At 50.4% G+C, this 18,092-nt stretch overlaps 2 protein-coding genes across 2 annotated transcripts; both read right to left on the bottom strand.

The window, feature by feature from the left end:
• Positions 1–4,265: 4,265 nt before the first annotated feature.
• On the bottom strand, positions 4,266–8,150 carry ING2 (inhibitor of growth family member 2; the record flags this gene model as incomplete). The annotated part of the gene is made up of 2 exons (XM_079534506.1): positions 4,266–4,936; positions 7,961–8,150. The coding sequence occupies 2 exons, from the start codon at positions 8,148–8,150 to the stop codon at positions 4,266–4,268; spliced, it is 861 nt and encodes a 286-aa protein (XP_079390632.1).
• A 6,394-nt stretch (positions 8,151–14,544) lies between these two features.
• On the bottom strand, positions 14,545–17,460 carry CDKN2AIP (CDKN2A interacting protein; the record flags this gene model as incomplete). The annotated part of the gene is made up of 3 exons (XM_079534245.1): positions 14,545–16,169; positions 16,985–17,115; positions 17,240–17,460. The coding sequence occupies 3 exons, from the start codon at positions 17,458–17,460 to the stop codon at positions 14,545–14,547; spliced, it is 1,977 nt and encodes a 658-aa protein (XP_079390371.1).
• Between the last annotated feature and the right edge of the window lie 632 nt (positions 17,461–18,092).

The following is an 18,092-nucleotide window of genomic DNA, read 5'->3' on the forward strand; positions in this document are numbered from 1 at the left end:
GTAAGCCCACTTTATCAGGTGACACGGAAGAAGAATGATTTTGTGTGGGGTCCTGAGCAGCAGCAGGCTTTTGAGCAGATTAAACAAGAGATAGCCCGTGCTGTGGCCCTGGGGCCAGTACGGATGGAACAGGATGTGAAGAACATCCTCTACACTGCTGCTGGAGAGAAAGGCCCCACTTGGAGTTTGTGGCAAAGAGCCTTAGGAGAGACCCGAGGCCGACCCTTGGGATTCTGGAGTCGAGCCTACAGGGGGTCGGAGGAGGGCTACACTCCAACTGAAAAGGAGATCTTAGCTGCGTATGAAGGGGTTCGGGCTGCTTCCGAAGTAGTCGGTACTGAAACACAGCTCCTTCTGGCACCTCGACTGCCAGTGCTGAACTGGATGTTCAAGGGAAAGGTTCCTTCCACCCATCATGCTACTGATGCCACTTGGAGTAAGTGGGTTGCACTGATTACACAACGAGCACGGATGGGGAACCTCAGCCGTCCAGGAATCCTAGAAGTCATCATGGACTGGCCTGAAGGTAAAAAGTTTGGAACACCACCAGCAGAAGATGTATCTCGTGCTAAAGAAGCCCCACCATACAATGAATTACCAGAGAATGAAAAGAAATATGCCCTGTTCACAGATGGATCGTGTCGTATTGTGGGAAAGCATCGCAGATGGAAATCTGCTGTGTGGAGCCCCACACGACAAGTTGCAGAGGCCACCGAAGGGAAAGGAGAATCAAGCCAATTTGCAGAGGTAAAGGCTGTCCAACTGGCCTTAGATGTCGCTGAACGGGAGAGGTGGCCAATGCTCTATCTCTACACTGATTCATGGATGGTAGCAAATGCCTTATGGGGGTGGTTACAGCAGTGGGAGCAAAATAATTGGCAAAGAAAGGGCAAGCCTATTTGGGCTGCTGACCTATGGAAAGATATTGCTACCCGAACAAAAAATATGGTTATAAAGGTGCGTCATGTAGATGCTCATGTGCCCAAGAGTAGAGCTACAGAAGATCAGCGAAATAACCATCAGGTAGACCAAGCTGCCAGAATTGAGGTGGCTCAAATAGACCTGGACTGGCAGAACAAGGGTGAGTTATTTTTAGCTCGGTGGGCCCATGAGACCTCAGGTCATCAAGGGAGAGACGCAACATACAAATGGGCCAGAGACCGAGGGGTGGACTTAACTATGGATGCCATTGTACAAATCATTCATGACTGTGATACATGCGCCACAATTAAACAAGCTAAGAGGATGAAACCTCTCTGGGAGGAAGGGCGATGGCAAAAGTACAAATATGGGGAGGCATGGCAGGTTGATTATATCACTTTGCCACGATCTCGCAATGGTAAGCATTATGTGCTCACCATGGTGGAGGCAACAACCGGGTGGCTCGAAACATATGCAGTACCCCATGCTACCGCCCGAAACACCATATTAGGTCTGGAGAGGCAAATCCTGTGGCGACATGGCACCCCGGAAAGAATTGAGTCAGATAATGGGACTCATTTTAAAAATTCACTTGTGGATACTTGGGCCAGAGAACATGGCATCGAGTGGATTTATCATATCCCCTATCATGCACCAGCCTCTGGTAAGATCGAACGCTACAACGGGTTGTTAAAAACCATGTTGAAAGCAATGGGTGGCGGAACATTTAAACACTGGGAGAAGCATTTGGCAGAAGCCACCTGGCTGGTTAACACCAGAGGATCAATCAGTCGAGATGGTCCTACCCAATCCAGCTCCCTACATATTGTAGAGGGAGATAAGGTCCCTGTAGTACATGTAAAGAACATGTTAGGAAAAGCAGTTTGGGTTTTTCCTGCTTCTGGGAAGGGCAAACCTCTTCGCGGAACTGTCTTTGCCCAGGGACCTGGGTCCACCTGGTGGGTGATGCAGAAAAACGGGGATGTTCAGTGTGTACCACAAGGGAATTTGATGTTGGGGGAGTGCAGTCTGTAATCCCATGTGTTAAGCATGATGTAGTGATGTAGAATAAGGGGTGGAATGTCATGGTTTTATGATTTTTGGTCATCAGTATTCCACACCATAACATCATGTAATGCACTGGGGGTGGGGTTTGATATCTGCCGAATGTTCGTCCGACGGAGAAGAACTGCATTTCCCCAGGAGGCTTTGCGGTCAGCAAGGGGATATAACTCCATGCAAGGTCACCTGATCCTTCTTCTTCGCCTGCGCTTCGCTGTCTGCGCTTCGCTATCTGCGCTTCGCTGCCTGCGCTTCGCCATCTGCACTTTGCCGTCTGTACTTCAGTCACTCAACTGGACTGCACTTCTCACCCCAGCATTGTGGTGAGGTCTATACAATTCAAACAGATTCTCTCTCTCTCTCTCATTGTATTTTACTAATACTATATTTAGTAAAATCATTTGTTCCACCTCAGATTAGTGCTGTTGTTTTCAAGTATTTTGGGGTCCCCTGCTTCCCCTTTCCCAGAGGCGCGGATCCGCAGATCCCTCCGCCCTGCCGGTCACGGAACTGGGCCGGACCAGCCCATAAACCGTTGACAGTTACCTAATATTACTTGCAAATGCTAAGTCCTGTTAAGGAATCAGATTCTAATTGTGGAAATATGCTCAGTATTTCATGTAGCTGTAGTAGTTGGAGATGTGCACACTGATTGATACCATGTGGCCAAGAAGCACTAAGTGCAGCACACCCAGCCCTCCAGCCCCAGCTGGGACAGCCCTCTAGTGGAGATGCAGGAGTGAGTTCTGATGGGATTCCATTGTGGCTTGCTTCTGGTCCTCTATCTTCCAGGCTGTTCTCAACTCAGCATAACTGCTTTCCAGTCAGGCTTGAGAGGTGATCTCTCTTCTTCCCCTGTGCCCTCACAGATCACCTTAGCATCAAAAAAAACAGAGGCCTTAAGAGCACTTGCAGCCCACCTGCAGCAGGTGTGCAGGTGATCTCTAATTTCCTTGCCAAGACCACCTGGGCACAGGCAGTCTCTCCAGAAGAACACTGCTGAGCAATAACTCTAAGTGTAAGCTTCAGTACACCATTTATGTCTTTCTTCTCTATTAGTGTCTCCTATTGCAAAGGAACAGAAGCAGCTGCTTCCATCATTTTTATTTTTTCCAGTTCTGCTGTGAGGTAGAGGTGAAAAAAATATTTTTTTTTTTTTACTACTAGCCAAGTTTAGACACTACCATTATACTTCAGGACAATACTATTACTAAGCCTGCAAGAAACCTGCTGGGATTTGTTTACTTGCTTTATTCCCATCATGCTTATATTTGTTCTTTTAATTATTTTTGTATTTACTTTCCGGCTTTTTAGATAGTTGCTGAAGTCCGAGAACTGTGGTGCTGTGCCTAAATCTGGGTGTGGTCACACACCAAAAAATACCACTGAAGAAAAAGCAAAGCTAATGTCCCAGAGAAAAATCAAACTTATTTCAGCTCTTGAGAGATTATGATGAAAGTCTTGTCACATTTGCAATTGCTGTTCCCTGAGATGTCTACATCCCCTCTCAAGGGATCCTTCTGCCACTTCTGGGCTTCTATAGACGGTGGCAAAAATAAAAAAAAAAAAAACCTTAATAAAGACCTAGAGAACCCCAACAAAACCCCCTGTGAATATCCAATACTGCTTACACAAACCACAAGTCTGTCAAGTTCAGAAATTGACTCCAAAGTGTAAAGTCACAAAGACAATAGTTTAATATCAACCAAAAAAAAAGCTTAAGTTAGTGGTATTTTCTTTCTTGAAATAACATACTGGTCATACGAGAGTCACTGAAGAGGTCTGCTTTTAGCTCGGAAGACTTCTACAGTTACAGCCGAATTAAAAACCCCTATTCCTAAACGCGTGATGGTAACACAAAAACCGGAAACTTAAGACATGGGATGAAGAACAAATGCAATTGTTAAGATGACAGTAGTTAGGTGAGGCATTTCACTGCCTTCTCCCTAGCGTGGAAAGAAGTTCTCCAGTATCTCTCCCACCACCATTATTTCCAGATTCACAAGTCGTCGTTTTTAAAATACTACTGGGGTCAAATTGCAATCAAGCGCCGTATGCTTGTAACGTCTTCTGTGAAGGTCTGAAGCCACCCTGTTTCAACTATTTGGTTACTCAGTGCAGAAAGTTAAAGATCACAGAAGGTATAACAGCTTTTAATACTCCATTAATATTACAGATTAAAAATTATTGCATAGTCTTATGCATCTCCTAAAACAGCATTCTCTGGAAATTAAACATTTCAATATAAAAGGAGCAACTCTTTAAAACACGAATTGCATTCACTACCTCGATCTTCTATCCTTTTTTGATTTGTCAGTACATTTGTCCATAGTTTTCTCGTTATCTCCTCTGCACTTGGGGCAATACCATTTCCCCTTAGGTTTGTAGGTGAGTCCGACACACGAGAAGTGGAACCACTCGATAGGACACTGTTCATTATCACATCCTATCATTTCGCCGTAGGACACTTGGTTGCATAAGCAGTAAGTGGGTTCATTGGGATCAATTGCAAATTCTACGGGTGAAACCTCCCTCTCCTGTTTGGCTTTGGAGCGTTTTTTCTTCTTGGAAGATTTCGATCTTTTCTCCTTAGGCGGCTGATCGTCGCAGTCATCGATGCCGTTTGCTATATGGCACAGGTCGCGGCTCTCACTGGTGCGCTGCCGACGAGGTCTACGTGAAGATCTCTCTGGCTGGCAGGATTCCATCTTTGCCTTTTCTAGAGGCTTGTCGTTTTCAGACAGATCTTGAAAACACTGAGAGTGTGTTTCCATCTGTCGGGCTCTATTCTCTACCAGTTCCAGCATCTGAGTAACTATTTGAATTTTTTCATCTCCCAGTTCTTGACTGTTGATTAAAGCACGCTGGAGATGCTGCTGCAAGCGTTTCTTCTGAACAGGATCGCTCTCGGACTTGTATTTCTCATAGACATCGTCTATTTCTTTTAAAGCTTCTGCAAAGTAAACGTAATACAAATAATTACACGAGATAGAAGGTACATTCCTGTATTTTCTTGAGCACGTACAAACCGTTGAGAAATAGTATGAGTTTTAATTAGTGGGCTTCATCAGGTGTTTTATTCAAGTTACACCTGAGCACCACTTCAGTGTTTAAGGTGGTAATCTGTTGCATGAAAAGTTTCTCAACTTCTCAACAAAAAGCAAGATAATTTTGACTGCTGGAAAAGGAAAGGGTAAGACCAGAAAGGTGACCAGTGCTGCCAAAGTGAAGTTAGTCCAAATACTGACTCAGCATCTGACAAAGCAGGAATTTTTGCTGAGATTCCTTATTAGGGTAGCTACAAAGCCCTGGCCTAGAAACCAAAGCTTATCGTACCATAGAAAGAAGTTTAGAATTCACTATAATCACACGTAATTCATGTAGCCATCATATTACACTGCAGAATTAGGGTATGAAGGTCCTCTGCCTCCTCCTTACACACGTGAAGGTTTGGCATTACCTTTTCAACAGCTCTTTGTTGTAACTAAGTACGACAGTGGAAGTGACACATTAGCAGATGTAGAGTCAGGATTTAAAACAACTTAAACCACTGCAAGTGGTGCTCACTGTATGAAGAAGTTACAGCAAGTTGTGTGAGGCAGAACTTTTCAGAATAGGTGACCTGCAGCTTAATGCATCACAGGATGTTTTCAAGCTGCTGGTAGCAAGCGCTTCACGGTTCCACTCCCAGGCTTTTTGCCTTTTTTTTTTTTTTTTTTGCATGCCACATAAATCACAGAACTTAGGCCTTCAAAGCATGTTGAATGAACCCAAATATGAGGCTAACAAATACCTTACAGGTCTGCCTTTTTCTGTTCTCCACATTTGCCATTTTGATGGATTTTAAAACAATATTTTCCAGACCAAAAGTGACACTAGATCTACATAGGAAAGACGGAGGAACTGCTGAAGCAGAAGGAACTAAATCAGTAGAGCTGACAGCAAGATGTGATGGGGTGCTAGATACAGTACCGATTCCTGCAGAAATAACTTACAGATTTGTAACGGGTAAGTGAATTTATGAACTACTTCCACAGCCACGTACGCAGAACAGTTTCTCTTTCTGCAAACCTCTGTTTTACAAACAGCCTTTCATTTTTAAGTAATTGTCTGCTTTGTACAGTTTGGGAATGATTCGAGCTCGCACTAAATGGAAGCCATAGTTATTATCTCAACGTTGTTCACAGTGATTTCTTTTCCTGCTGACATCTTGAAACAGCAGCTTAAGAGGGAACCGCCGCTTTTTACTATAAATTCTGAAACCTGCATGGAAACAGAAACCAACAGCACTTTGTTCTACTCCAGATCTTCACCGGAGGAAGACAAAGTCAGTGCTCTGCCCATCTAATAACTCACACAGCCTATTTTTCCCTCAATGCCAGTTCTCCAGCTGTCACTGAAAACCCATGCTTTGTTTGCCTACAGCTTCAGCTGCATCTGCTGCCTTGACAGGGAAAAAATTTTGCTCCTGAAAAGTGCCAAGTAAGGCACTCTGCAGTCTGAAGAACTAGAAAGACATTATCAGAGGACAATATTCTGCTGCCACATTATCTCCTGTCCAGCCCTCTGCAAGGCATAAAGCACACTGTAAGCGTAGCTGCAGACGTCCCGCACATGGAATGCCCTGCCTGGGAGAACCCATGGGCACTCACTGCTTTTTCACAATGACAGAGAAAAAAATTCCCTCTGCATTACTGACACCTTTTGGATCGGTCACTCCCTGGATGCAGCTGATAGATATACACCAAACACCTTAAATGCACCACCAGCAGGTGAAACACCCTCCCATTCTCCAGAGGGTAGCCAAGTTTCTAACTGGCAGATGGAGGAAAAATTTTGTACCCGCAGAGATACAACTTCACTCAAGTACTTCCTTATTAATCCCTTATTAATTGGAGGAGGCACCTGTGTCCAGCTAGACAGCTTTAAAGCCTCTGTTTACAAAAAAGGCTAAAAATAACAAACCAGGACCAAGTGTCCATTACAGTTAATCTACTCAAGTTTAGTGAAGCAGAGAAAAAACTAAAAGGGTTCCAACTTCCTCAGCACGGATGCAGCTTTACAAGCTCCCTCCTGCAAGCACCATCTCTGCTATTTACGCTGACCCAGACCACACGAGGGTACTTTAAGGGGATCCCGGGGCCCGGGCAGTGCAGCCCACGCTCCTGCCTCACTGGGACAAGCTCCCACCCGCCCTGTCAGCGGCTCGGCGCCGCGCAGCCTCTGCGGCACGTTTCAGCGACGGTGGATACTTGCAGTGGGGCAGCACGGCAGTAACTGGAAATACAAACCCCACGGCTGTGCAGCCCGACGGCACGAGGTGGAGGGAGCGCAGCCCCTACAGAGCAGGCGTTTAGGAAGCAACGGTGTCCCTGCCCGCAGTCGCGGCCGACTCCCGCCTGACGGCCTCGCGTGCCCCGACGGGCACGGCACCCGCAGCGCCCGGCGCGGGGCGTTGGACAAGGGCTCGTAGCGGCCCCGCACCCCCCGGGCCGCGGACGCACGAGCAGGGAGCGGAGGCCGCGCTAAGGCTGAGCGCTGCGGTTGGAGCGGTTCGACCAACGCAGGGTGCCGAGGCGGGCCGCGAGCGGCGGACCGCGCCGCAGCTCCGCACCTCGTGCTCGCAAGCTGCACCCCCGCCTCCTCCGCGGGGCCGCGTCCGACGCTTCCCCTTCCACCCCCCTCTTGGTTTTACGCCGAGAAGGGAGGCCGGGGCCTAACGCCGGGCGCGGAAGCTCCGCGGCTCCGGCTCCCCGCTCCGCGAGGGGCGGGGCTCCTCCCCGGCGGACGCCGAACGCGGCGCCCCGGCGACGCCGCCGCCCCCCGAGCGGGCCCGGCGAGGGGCCGCAGCCCGGAGCCCCGCTCCCCGCGCCGAGCGCATGTGCGGCGGGCGGCCGCTCCCCCCGCGCCGCCCTGCCCTCCGGTCCCTCCCTCCCCTCCCGCTGCCCCGCGACGGAGGCCGAGTCCCGGAGCCCACCTTGGCACCGGGTGTCCACCTCCCGCAGCAGCGACACGTTGCGCTGGATGTCCAGCGGCAGCGACTCCACGCACTCCAGGTAGTCCTGCACGTAGAGCGAGAGCAGCCGGGCCCGCTCCCCGCCCGGCGCCGCCGGCCCCGCCACCAGCTGCGGCCCCGCCAGCATCATCCCCTCGCGCCAGCCGCACATCCACTGCCGGCACCGGCTCACGGGACAGCCCCCGCTCGGCCCCGCTCCGATCTCCGGTCCCCGCTCCTCCACCTTCTGCCGCCGCCCCTGTGCCCGCCGGCAGCCGGACCGCTCCGGGCCGCCGGGTGAGTGCGCCGCCGGGCCGGCCCGGGCCGGCCTGCCCCGCCGCGGGGTCCCGCACCCCTTCCCGCCCCTGCGGAACGGCAGCCGCCGCCGCCGAAGCAAAACCCACTTGGAGCCCCCGCCCCTGGTCGCCTAGCTACGCGCATGCGCGAGGCCCTGCCCTTATAAGGCGCGGCTAGAGGCGCTGCGAGGGGTTCGCATTCTCCCGCCTTCCTCTCTCGTGCGCTCCTATTGGTCCGGCTGGCGGGAGGGGGCGGGACACGCTTCAGGGGCGGGACCTCTCTTAAAGGCCCACGCGCTCTCCTTTTCTCCTCCCGCTCTGTCGACGGCTGAGCGCCGACTCCGCCGGGAGCAGCGCGGGGTCGCTCCCCGACGGAGGTACCTACCGGGCAGCTCTCGGCACCGCGCGGCCCCACGGCGGCGGGCGGAGGGACGGTTATGAGGCAGTGGCTCGCCCCGCCCCTCCCCAGGTGCCCCGGTAGCGCCGCGCGTGGGCGGGCGGCGGTTGTGGGGGCGCTGAGGCGCGGGATCCTCCGCGGGTGCGGCGGCGTTTGTTCTTCTGCACCCGCTTCGGGAAAGTCTCTGAGCACATCCTTGGCTTTCGGCTCGCGCTAACGGGCTGTCCTGGGACGGCGGCTTTCGGAATCCGCATCTGAGGCGTTGAGTAATGGCTGTCCGCAGACGTCTTTGCCCGAGTTAGCAGCGTGTTGGCGAGTGCGTGAAAAGGAGTGTAAACAAGGTTGTAGGCAGAGCTTTCACAGATTCGGAAAATGAAGGGTAGTAATGAGTGTGAATGGCTGCAGCGTTCTGCTCTATCGTGAGGAAATAAAGCTGAGAAACAGATTCTTGCTACGCAGCAGAGAAGTAAAGCAAAATATGCTAATTAAAAATTCGGCGTCAATTACAGACTGTGCTGCAGCCTGATAGCCCGTGACCCGGCTTCATCTGTTCTTTTGGTGGCTGTTCATCCTTCCACTGAAAAGCCTAGGAAGCATTTCAGCCTATGAAAACAATAAGGAAATGCAGCATTGCTGATGAAGACGAGTCTAATAAGGGATTGCAGTTACACACCTAGCATTTAGTGCAAATGCTCAAACGATGATATTGTGCTCCTTCTAAGCTGATGGATCATTATTGACTATATGTGATATCCTAACCAGTACATCTCTTAAAAACACTTGGAGCTCAGGAGGGTCAGGAAGTGTCCTGCAAGGGCAGGAGTCTGACCCCAGCTTGCTGAGTCCTCACTGATTGATTGTTCTGGCTGACACCCAAGTCCATGTGAAACAGGAGCTTTTGCTTCTCTGAGAGGGGTACTTCCTCCATCATACAGAACATAGATGTGTCCAGCCATAGCTGAACTAACATGTCTCTTTTTTTTCCTTCCCTAGAAACAGCTTTCACACAGTGACTCAGCAACAGGTTGCCCAAGGAGGTTGTGGATGCCCCAACTCTGGAGGCATTCAAGGCCAGGCTGGATGTGGCTCTGGGCAGCCTGGTCTGGTGGTTGGCGACCCTGCACATAGCAGGGGGGTTGAAAATAGATGATCATTGAGGTCCTTTTCAACCCAGGCCATTCTGTGATTCTATGACTCTTCCACCTTATTTACTGTTTTAAAACATAAACAGTTGATGGATTTACAGAGTGTGTGACCATCCCAAATGTCTTGGAAAGTATGCAGCTGAAGTTTAGGTGAGGAATGGTAATGAATTAGTCTCATGGAAATATGTCACAATCATGTTATCTTCTTGAGTCCTGAAGCTTGATCCTCCTCCCTTCAAGTCAACAGGAGAATCTGGTTGACTGATGGAAAAGAGCAGAGCCCTTACTGCCAAGGATAAGCAAATGATTTTTTAATGTGTTCTTACACAAGCTACATTTTAGGGCCCATACTGATTTCTGCCACACAGCATGTGAAAATCACATTGTTATTTCTTGTGAGGATCAAACATACACACCTCTATCATTAAGTTTGTGAAATGAGAGCACCCAGAGCACCTGCTGGAAGTTTGAATAGCTTATCAGATAGTTTCATTTAGGCTATTAATTAAGAGTTTTAAGAGTTAATTACCAAGATGCATTCAAGAATTTCTCAACATACAAGGTTACTCTATGCTGATGTATCACCTAGTACCATAGTTAATTACTACTATGCTATGAAAAGCATTTTAAAAGACAGTGAATAAAACCGTAAAATAATTGAGTTCATGCATTTGGAACAACACCAATCACCTGATGAAAGCCTGGCTTAAAGAATTCATAATACTGTCATGTATGTGGATGTTTTCCTTTCCACATCAGGAAATAAAGGTGGCAGTAATCCACTGTAAACACGCCTTGCCCTAAAAATGTCTCCACTGACTGTAAGGGGAGCACAGGTCTATTGTCACAGATGTCTGCAAAATGAATTCCATTCCGTATACGGAAATGGGGTAATTAGATGCCTATAGTTACCAGTTATGAGTATGACATTTGTTACAGACTCAGTAAGGATTTGGGTTAGAAGACTGTTGTCAAAACAAGGGCAGCATCTCTGTGCATACCATTTGCCTGCAGTAAAAGTCTAGAATGCCTGGTAAATGTCGGGTCTGCTTTCCTAGTAGGAGCAAAGCATCTTTTGCCCAGTGTGAATTCATCTCTGACAACAGCATTTAAAACAGACAGTTCTGCAGTCTGCTTGGGCCTAATGTTGCTTCACCACCACTCAGACCTCGGAGTGCATGGCTTCTGATGTTACAGCTGTCCATTTGTTTTTATTTGCAGAAATGCTACTGGAGGAAGAAAATACGTGACTGGTGGTGTCTCCTAGTGCCTTAGCTAAGTACAGCCAAGCTCAGAAATGATCAACTGCCATTTTCGAATTATCCTTCCATATCCTTGAAAACATTGCCCACTATTGACATAACACTTGGTTTTCTCAGAACGTTTATGCGAGCGTGTCCTAAATGCACCTGAAACCCTCTGCCATGGCTCCCCAAATGCTGTAGGTCTGAATGCTGAGTGCTGACGGTGCTCTGCTTGGGCCACCTCTGTATCATCACGTCCTGGCTTGACCCTCACTCGCCCTCACTCAGTGACTCAGGTCCAGCCAAATCACAGTTGTTACCATCCCGGAGCACAAGCTGTAGGCTCCCAAGACCAAAGGTACCCACGACTCTGTGCACAGCTTCATCTTGTCCGTGCAGGCTCCTCCTGCTGCAGAGGGCTGACGGCTCCGCAGGTGCCGGCTGCACAGAGCTTTGGAAGCATCCTTGTTAGCGAGCGGGACGAGAACGCTGGGATTTCGTTACAGTTTCTCAACAACAAACAGCTCTATGGAGCCGTGCCTTCGTTCAGTTGTTTCTTTGGTGGTGAGTTTTCTGATAGCGTTTTCGAACGACGTGCTTAGATGACATAAATAGAATTTTAGATCTGTTTTTCTACTCGATCACATGGAGAGCTCCGGGAAAAGAGAGCGGGACGCCTTGAGTATTTCAAGCAGTACGGTGGCAGCCGTTGTTCCCATGCGGCGGGAGGCTCCACCGCTGCCACAGGAGCACGGAGCAGCCCACAGCTCCGGCAGCAGCCCCGCGCGGCTGGGCAGTCGCTGTCGGCTCTTCGCGGAGGAGCGGTCGGTGCGAATAAGGGAGGGCTCACCAAAAGGGGATGCCCTGAGAGTGAGCCCCGTTCTGTTGGTGCTGCGGCCCCGGCTGGCGGGACTCGCCTTCGCACTACCTGCGTGTCTGTGGCCGTGACGAAAGCCCGCCCCGCGCTCACCCGCTCGGCCCGAGAGCGTCTCAGCGGCGTGCGTGGGCTGCGGGGCGCGGCGGGCGCCGGCGGCGCGCGGCACTCTCTGCCCCCGGTCCGGGGACTTTCCCCTAGGCGGGCACGCGGCCCTCGAGGAACAAGCGTCCTCCGTACGTGGCCTAGAGAGCAGGTCTTCAGAACACCCCACCCCGAAGCTCTTCACAGCCGTCTTTTATCTCTCCATAGATGAGAGTTCTGGCAGCTTATGGTGAATAACGTTCGCCGCCCTGTTTGTCCCGTCTGCCGGCTCCAGAAAACCGTGCACCAACGGCTGGAATCCACTCAGCCGCGATTCAGAGCAGCATCCCGCAGCCGGCCAGCCGCAGCCAGGCAATGCGATCGAAGCTCTGCCGCGCGGCGCCCCGTGGGTACTTCATGCAAACCAGCGCGCCGCGGTGCCGCCCCCATCGGACGGCGCGTGCGCAGCCCACCGTAGGCGGTGTGTGCGGGTGCGCCGTGCCGCTGCCGGCGTTTGTTTTGCGTTCGTCACTCAGCGCTGAGTAATTCTCACCCTTACTACCCGTCTGCTCGTGTTATAACCTACGCGTTTGGCCACATCCCGCGCAGAACGTGCAATAAAAATACCAGCCATGAACTTGCAGACTTTCTGTAAGAGTAGCCCCAGGCTCCTCGGTGTCGTCGAGCACCGCCGTGCTCTGCAGGCACCAGATCGCCCCTTCGAGGTCGGCTTCGCTCTGCGGATGAGAAATGAGGGCTTTCCCATAACACGCCGCCATCTGCAGCCAGAGCTCACGGAAGACCAGAGGGCGCGGGACGCTCCTTAGCCGCTCAACGCCCCTCAACTGCTCGGCATCTCCAGCCAGGCAAGGCTTCCTGGCACAGCTACCGCGGCCCCTGAACTCCCAGCGCCAGAAGCAAGGACCAAGTCTATCACACCGTGCAGGAAGCAGTGTAACATGTTGCGGTCCGAACTGTGGGTCATGCTCCAGAAACACGTGTGAGGAACTCCCGAGAACAGCTCAAGGTAAGGCAGGCCAAGGGCCCAGCAGCACAGGGCCCAGCTGGAAGCAGGGCTGAGCTGGCCAGCCAGAAGCACGCATCTGCTTCTGGAGACTGGGCAGCCGCTGCTACTCAGCGCCACTTCCATACAGCACAACAGTGCTGCTGTGGTTTAGTCACTAAACGACTCAAAGTATTTAAGTGGAGGTGTTTACTGCTGAGATCCCAGGAATCCCTACTTGATCCCGAAGTACTCAATCAGCAGAACTGTCAATCAGTGCCAGGTCACCATTAAGTGGTACTAACTACTGTAATTAGACAAGACTAATCCAAAACAACACTAAAGACATAATACTTTCACAATTAGACGTCATTAAGCAATAAGTTAGAACATGTGATTTGTGCAGGTATTTCCAGAACAATGAAAATAACATAAATCTCCTGCTTTGCTTCAAACCATTGTGAGCATCACGTAGAAAGTAGCAGCAACGGGCTCAGTGCAAGCACTTGACACTCCTTCCTCTGGAAGACAGCAGCAGCTTGTTTTTGCACATCTACCCCTTAGTGGGGGTTAGAAAAGCCCAAGCAATTACTGTATAGGGCCACTCAGTGGTACAGTATTGAAATTATGCATCCCAAGAAAACAAATGTAGCAGGGCTGCACCTTGATACTGCTCAAAGTAAAGCTTCTCTGAAGGTATCACACAGGTAATGAAATGGCTGGAATAATTAACAGCTATAAGAAAGTACTATAAACACACGTCCCGGAGATTTTATTGTTTCAGTAGCAGTCAAATATGCTTAGTATAGAAATCCATGTTTATTTGAAAAAACTGCAAAGGATTTTTCACAATATAAATTAGGTCTACTTACAGAATTTTAGTGGCTGAAGTAGCTGTGACTCAACTGCTAATTGGTTATTTGCTAATGTAATGTTAAATGGGATCTACACTGCTAGTGCAACATTAAATCAGATCAGGGTGTCATTTATATTGTAAATTTTACAAGGTCTCATAGAAATAGTCAACCAGCTCTTTTCTAATAACAGCAACAGTGAACACTAGGAACAACACATCTGAAATGGATGACTCAACTTCTCGACTGAAGTTTCTAAACAACTTTCAATCATTCAAGTATTATGGTCCCTACATACACGCTCCTATGTGGCTAAAAAAGACATGGCAGACAACTCAGCACACTGCCACCATATCGTAGTAATTACAAAATTGTCAGGTTTTAATCAGCAAGTTGTACCTTAACCAGTTAATTAAAAATAGAAGTAGGTAGACTATTTTTCAAATAAAACAGCACACTAGTGTGCCACGTATTAAGGCATACCTTTAAATCCACACTTGTCATCTCTAACAAGTTTCATACAATTGCTACCAAGTGAAAGAAATAGAGTTGTCTTGCAAAACTGAGAAAGAAATACAAAATATTTGGAAGCCTACATTTTAAAGTACAAAATTAACCTTCAGTCCTCGTGTCGAAATACTATACACAGTACAAACAGCGATTCTCCCCCTATATGATCTCCCGAGGATTTAATAAAGCTGGAGGTAAATTTGAGGGTTTTGATTCTTCATCCAGAAGTACCAAATCTTCAATTTCACTACCTTTGTACTTCCTTTTACAGATCTTCACAATAACCTTCTTCTTGAGGAACAATTTCAAAGCTTCTCTTGAAGCAACTGCTTTGGCGTTTTCCATGTTTTTACCACAGCCAGTACCCAAATACACAGACTTGCACCTCAGTTCACAAACTATATTTTCTAGAGAGCTCTTATTTTGAGGTAAGTCTGCAAGTTCCTTCAGGGGAACGAAAGCAACATCTAACGTAGCTTTTACAGACTGGATAGATGAGTTAAGAAGTTCCGCGTGATTTACATTAGGACTGAAGCCTCCCACAGCAACCAGTTTCCATGCTACAGCCTTATACAGTCTGTTGAAAAAAGGCTGTCTTTCCTTTGCATCTTCACTGGTTAACGGTTTGCACAAAGCTTTAGCAGGGCCTTCGCTGGCCTGCGAACCGCTCTTGGAAGCCAGCTGTGAACTCCTGGTGGCCTGAGCCCCGCTGCGGGAAGGACCTTGCTGTGCACCACTGCGAGCGGCCAGCAGCGATGCTGCCGCCTGAGCACTGCTCTTGGAGGCCAGCAGTGAGGCACCCTGCTGCGTGCCGCTCCGTGCAGCCAGCAACGAGGCAGCCACCTCCGCGCTGCTCTTGGAGGCTAGGAGCGAGGAACCCGCTTTGGCAGTGCCCTTAGAGGCCAGCAGCAGCGAGGCGCCCACCTGGGTGCCGCTCTTGGGCGCCAGCAGCAGTGATGTGCCTGTCGGAGTGCTGCCTTTGGGGGCCAGCAGCAGGGAGGGGCCCGCCTGAGCGCCGCTCTTGGACACAGATGGTAGACCGCTCACTTGGGTTTTGGAAGACAGCAATACAGCACTCGTTTGTGTTGTGCTCTTGGTAGTGGTCACTGGCACTGCGGCCGCCTGCAGGGCGCTCTTGGCAGCAGCTGGTGGCACTGATGCCACCTGTGGGATGCTCTTGGTAGGGGTCACTGGCACCACTGCCGCCTGCGAGGTGTTGTTTGTGGCAGCTGGTGGCACCTCTGCCGCCTGCGGGGCGCTAGTGGCGGCAGCTGGAGGCACCTCTGCTGCCTGTGGGGCGCTAGTGGCGGCAGCTGGAGGCACCGCTGCCTGAGGGGTGCTGTTGGTGGCAGCTGGTGCCTGCAGGGTGTTAGTGGTGACAGCCGGTGGCACCGCTGCCACCTGTGGGGCAGCAGTTGGTGACCCTGAACCTAACATAGTTTTTTCAGGTGATGGCACATTTTCACACTTGCCTTCCTTAGGTGGATTCTCTCCTTCTTCTTTTTCTGATGAAGACGGAGCTGGGCTTTGCTCAACGCTATGTTCAGCATCAGCAGGCTTTTCTTCTGCTTTTGTGGTTGATGTGTTGGACGCTTCTTGATTTGAACTGCAAGTTGACAGGGAGCTTTCTGAATCTTTGCTAGTATCTTTTTCCTGCTTTTTGGGCAACGGGCTCTCTGTTTCCATAGGAACTTCTGACTTGGTTGTTTTCAAATCTTGTCCAGTGTCTTTAGAATCTTTGCATTTTTCAACAGCTCGCTTCTTGGCGGGCTCCTCTATCCCTTCTGCAAAACAAGGAAGGCATGTTACTCTCTTTGGGTTTTTGCACTGTGAAGCAATTTATCTTATTTTCTAAAAACCCCAGCAGTTATCCCTCTAAATATTAAAAGTGTATATTGGGAATATGCCTTGAATTGCAATTTCAAACATAAGTCTATTATTTCAGAATATTTTAGTATTTTTTTTTACACAAAAATTGGAAATGCAACCTAGCATTTCAAAACATTTTAACATTTGTTTGAAAAAAAAAAAAAAAAAAACAACAAAACAAAACAAAATAATGACTATATGCTAGACTTTGGTTTTTGTTTTGCGATCTGAAGGTCCGCATGTATTTGTACTCTCGAAGGCCAAAACAAAAATGACAAAAGTAGATTTAACAGATTATCTGACCTTAAAAATAAGTGTCCAGTAATATCATGAGCACATATTTAAAATACCACTTTAGGATTTCTTTTAAGAAGCAAAAGACTGAGTTTCTTACAAAGCCAAAAGGTTACTTTGCTTTCAGCACTAGGCAGACAGGAACACACGTAAGCTACAGCACAACCACCTACATCACGTTAAAGGAGTTGGCAGCAGCTGAAAAAGTTCAGGAGCATTACTGCCATCGAAAGAGCTCGATATTGCCAGCAGGATGTAGGTGCATCACGTCTGTTTTAAAGGCAACAACGAGCAAAAACAAAGAGAGGGGAAAAAATTAAGGAGGAGTTTTAAAAGTCAGTTGTCCCGTTACTTTCTCGACCCGAGGCAAAGCTAGCACATTCAACACAAGCATGTTCTAGACTCCTATGTATTGTCACAGCTATGATCTGCTAACCATTGCTACTTGATATGCCTCTTTTCTTCACCTTGGCAACCAGTTCGTCTCTCGTGGTGCGGACGGGCGCGCCGGTCACTTGGATGCCTTCGGCCATTTCCAGCGCCTTCTCCGTGACCTGAGGCGGGTACCTGCAGGGGCGAGAGCGGGACGGGAGGGGGGGCGGACAGGAGGGGGAGGGGAGAAGCGCCGTCAGCCGCCAGCCAGCCGCCAGCCGGCCGCCCGCACTCGCCCGCCGCCCGCCGCGCAACTCACCGGCAGCCCAGGAAGACGTGGTTGGCCCACACCATGGAGAGGGAGACGAGGCGCCGCAGCTCGGCGCTGCCCGCCGCCGGCGGCTCGCCCACATTGCGCAGCAGGAACTCGCGCCGGTACCGCCAGTGGTGCTCGGGCTCGCAGGCCCCGCGCAGCGCCTCCGCCCAAGCCACCTCTTCCTCCGTCCTCCCCAGGGGCTCGGCCGCCGTCTTGTTCACCATGGCCTCTCTTTCCGCCCGCGCGGGGCCCGCTCCGCCCCGCCCGCTCGCCTCGCCAGGCCCCGCGGCGGAACAACGGCTCAGCGACCGCTCGCTCCTTCCGGCCGCGCGCGATGACCTCACAGCCGGCGCGCGCCGCCCGCCCCAGGCTGCGTTGCGGCGCGAGGGGCGGCCCCGCCCCAACGGCTCTAACGGCTGCGGCGCCGCGCGGGCGGGGCTGTGAGGGGAGCCGCGAAGGGCGGGGCTCCTGCTCCATCCGTCCTCTTGGGAGCGCTCTTGCTTCGTTTTTCGCTTTAGTCCTGCTTGTTTCGTTGCGCTGGGCTTTTTAATTGAAAGGATGGATGCATTCAAGCAGGTTCCTGCTGCCAGGAGTTTGTGCTTCTGGAGAGCTCTTTGTCTGCAGCCCTCGGCTCTTGAGTTTGTCAGAGTGGCGTTTCTCCCTCTTCTTTCCTCTTTTCACAGCAGAAGAGGTGTCACTGTCTATGTTTTCACCTTCCTTGGGAGGTGGTGACCAGGCAAGTTGTTGCAGCATTTTGGAGAAGGCCTCAATAAATGAGGTGTGCTAAGTGCGGGGGCTGCTGGCTGCAAAGAGTTCACACAACTGCCTGTGCAGCGCTGCACGCCGTCCTTACACT

This window comes from Tetrao urogallus (genome assembly GCF_951394365.1).
Source record: "Tetrao urogallus genome assembly, chromosome: 4".
Classification (NCBI taxonomy): domain Eukaryota; kingdom Metazoa; phylum Chordata; class Aves; order Galliformes; family Phasianidae; genus Tetrao; species Tetrao urogallus.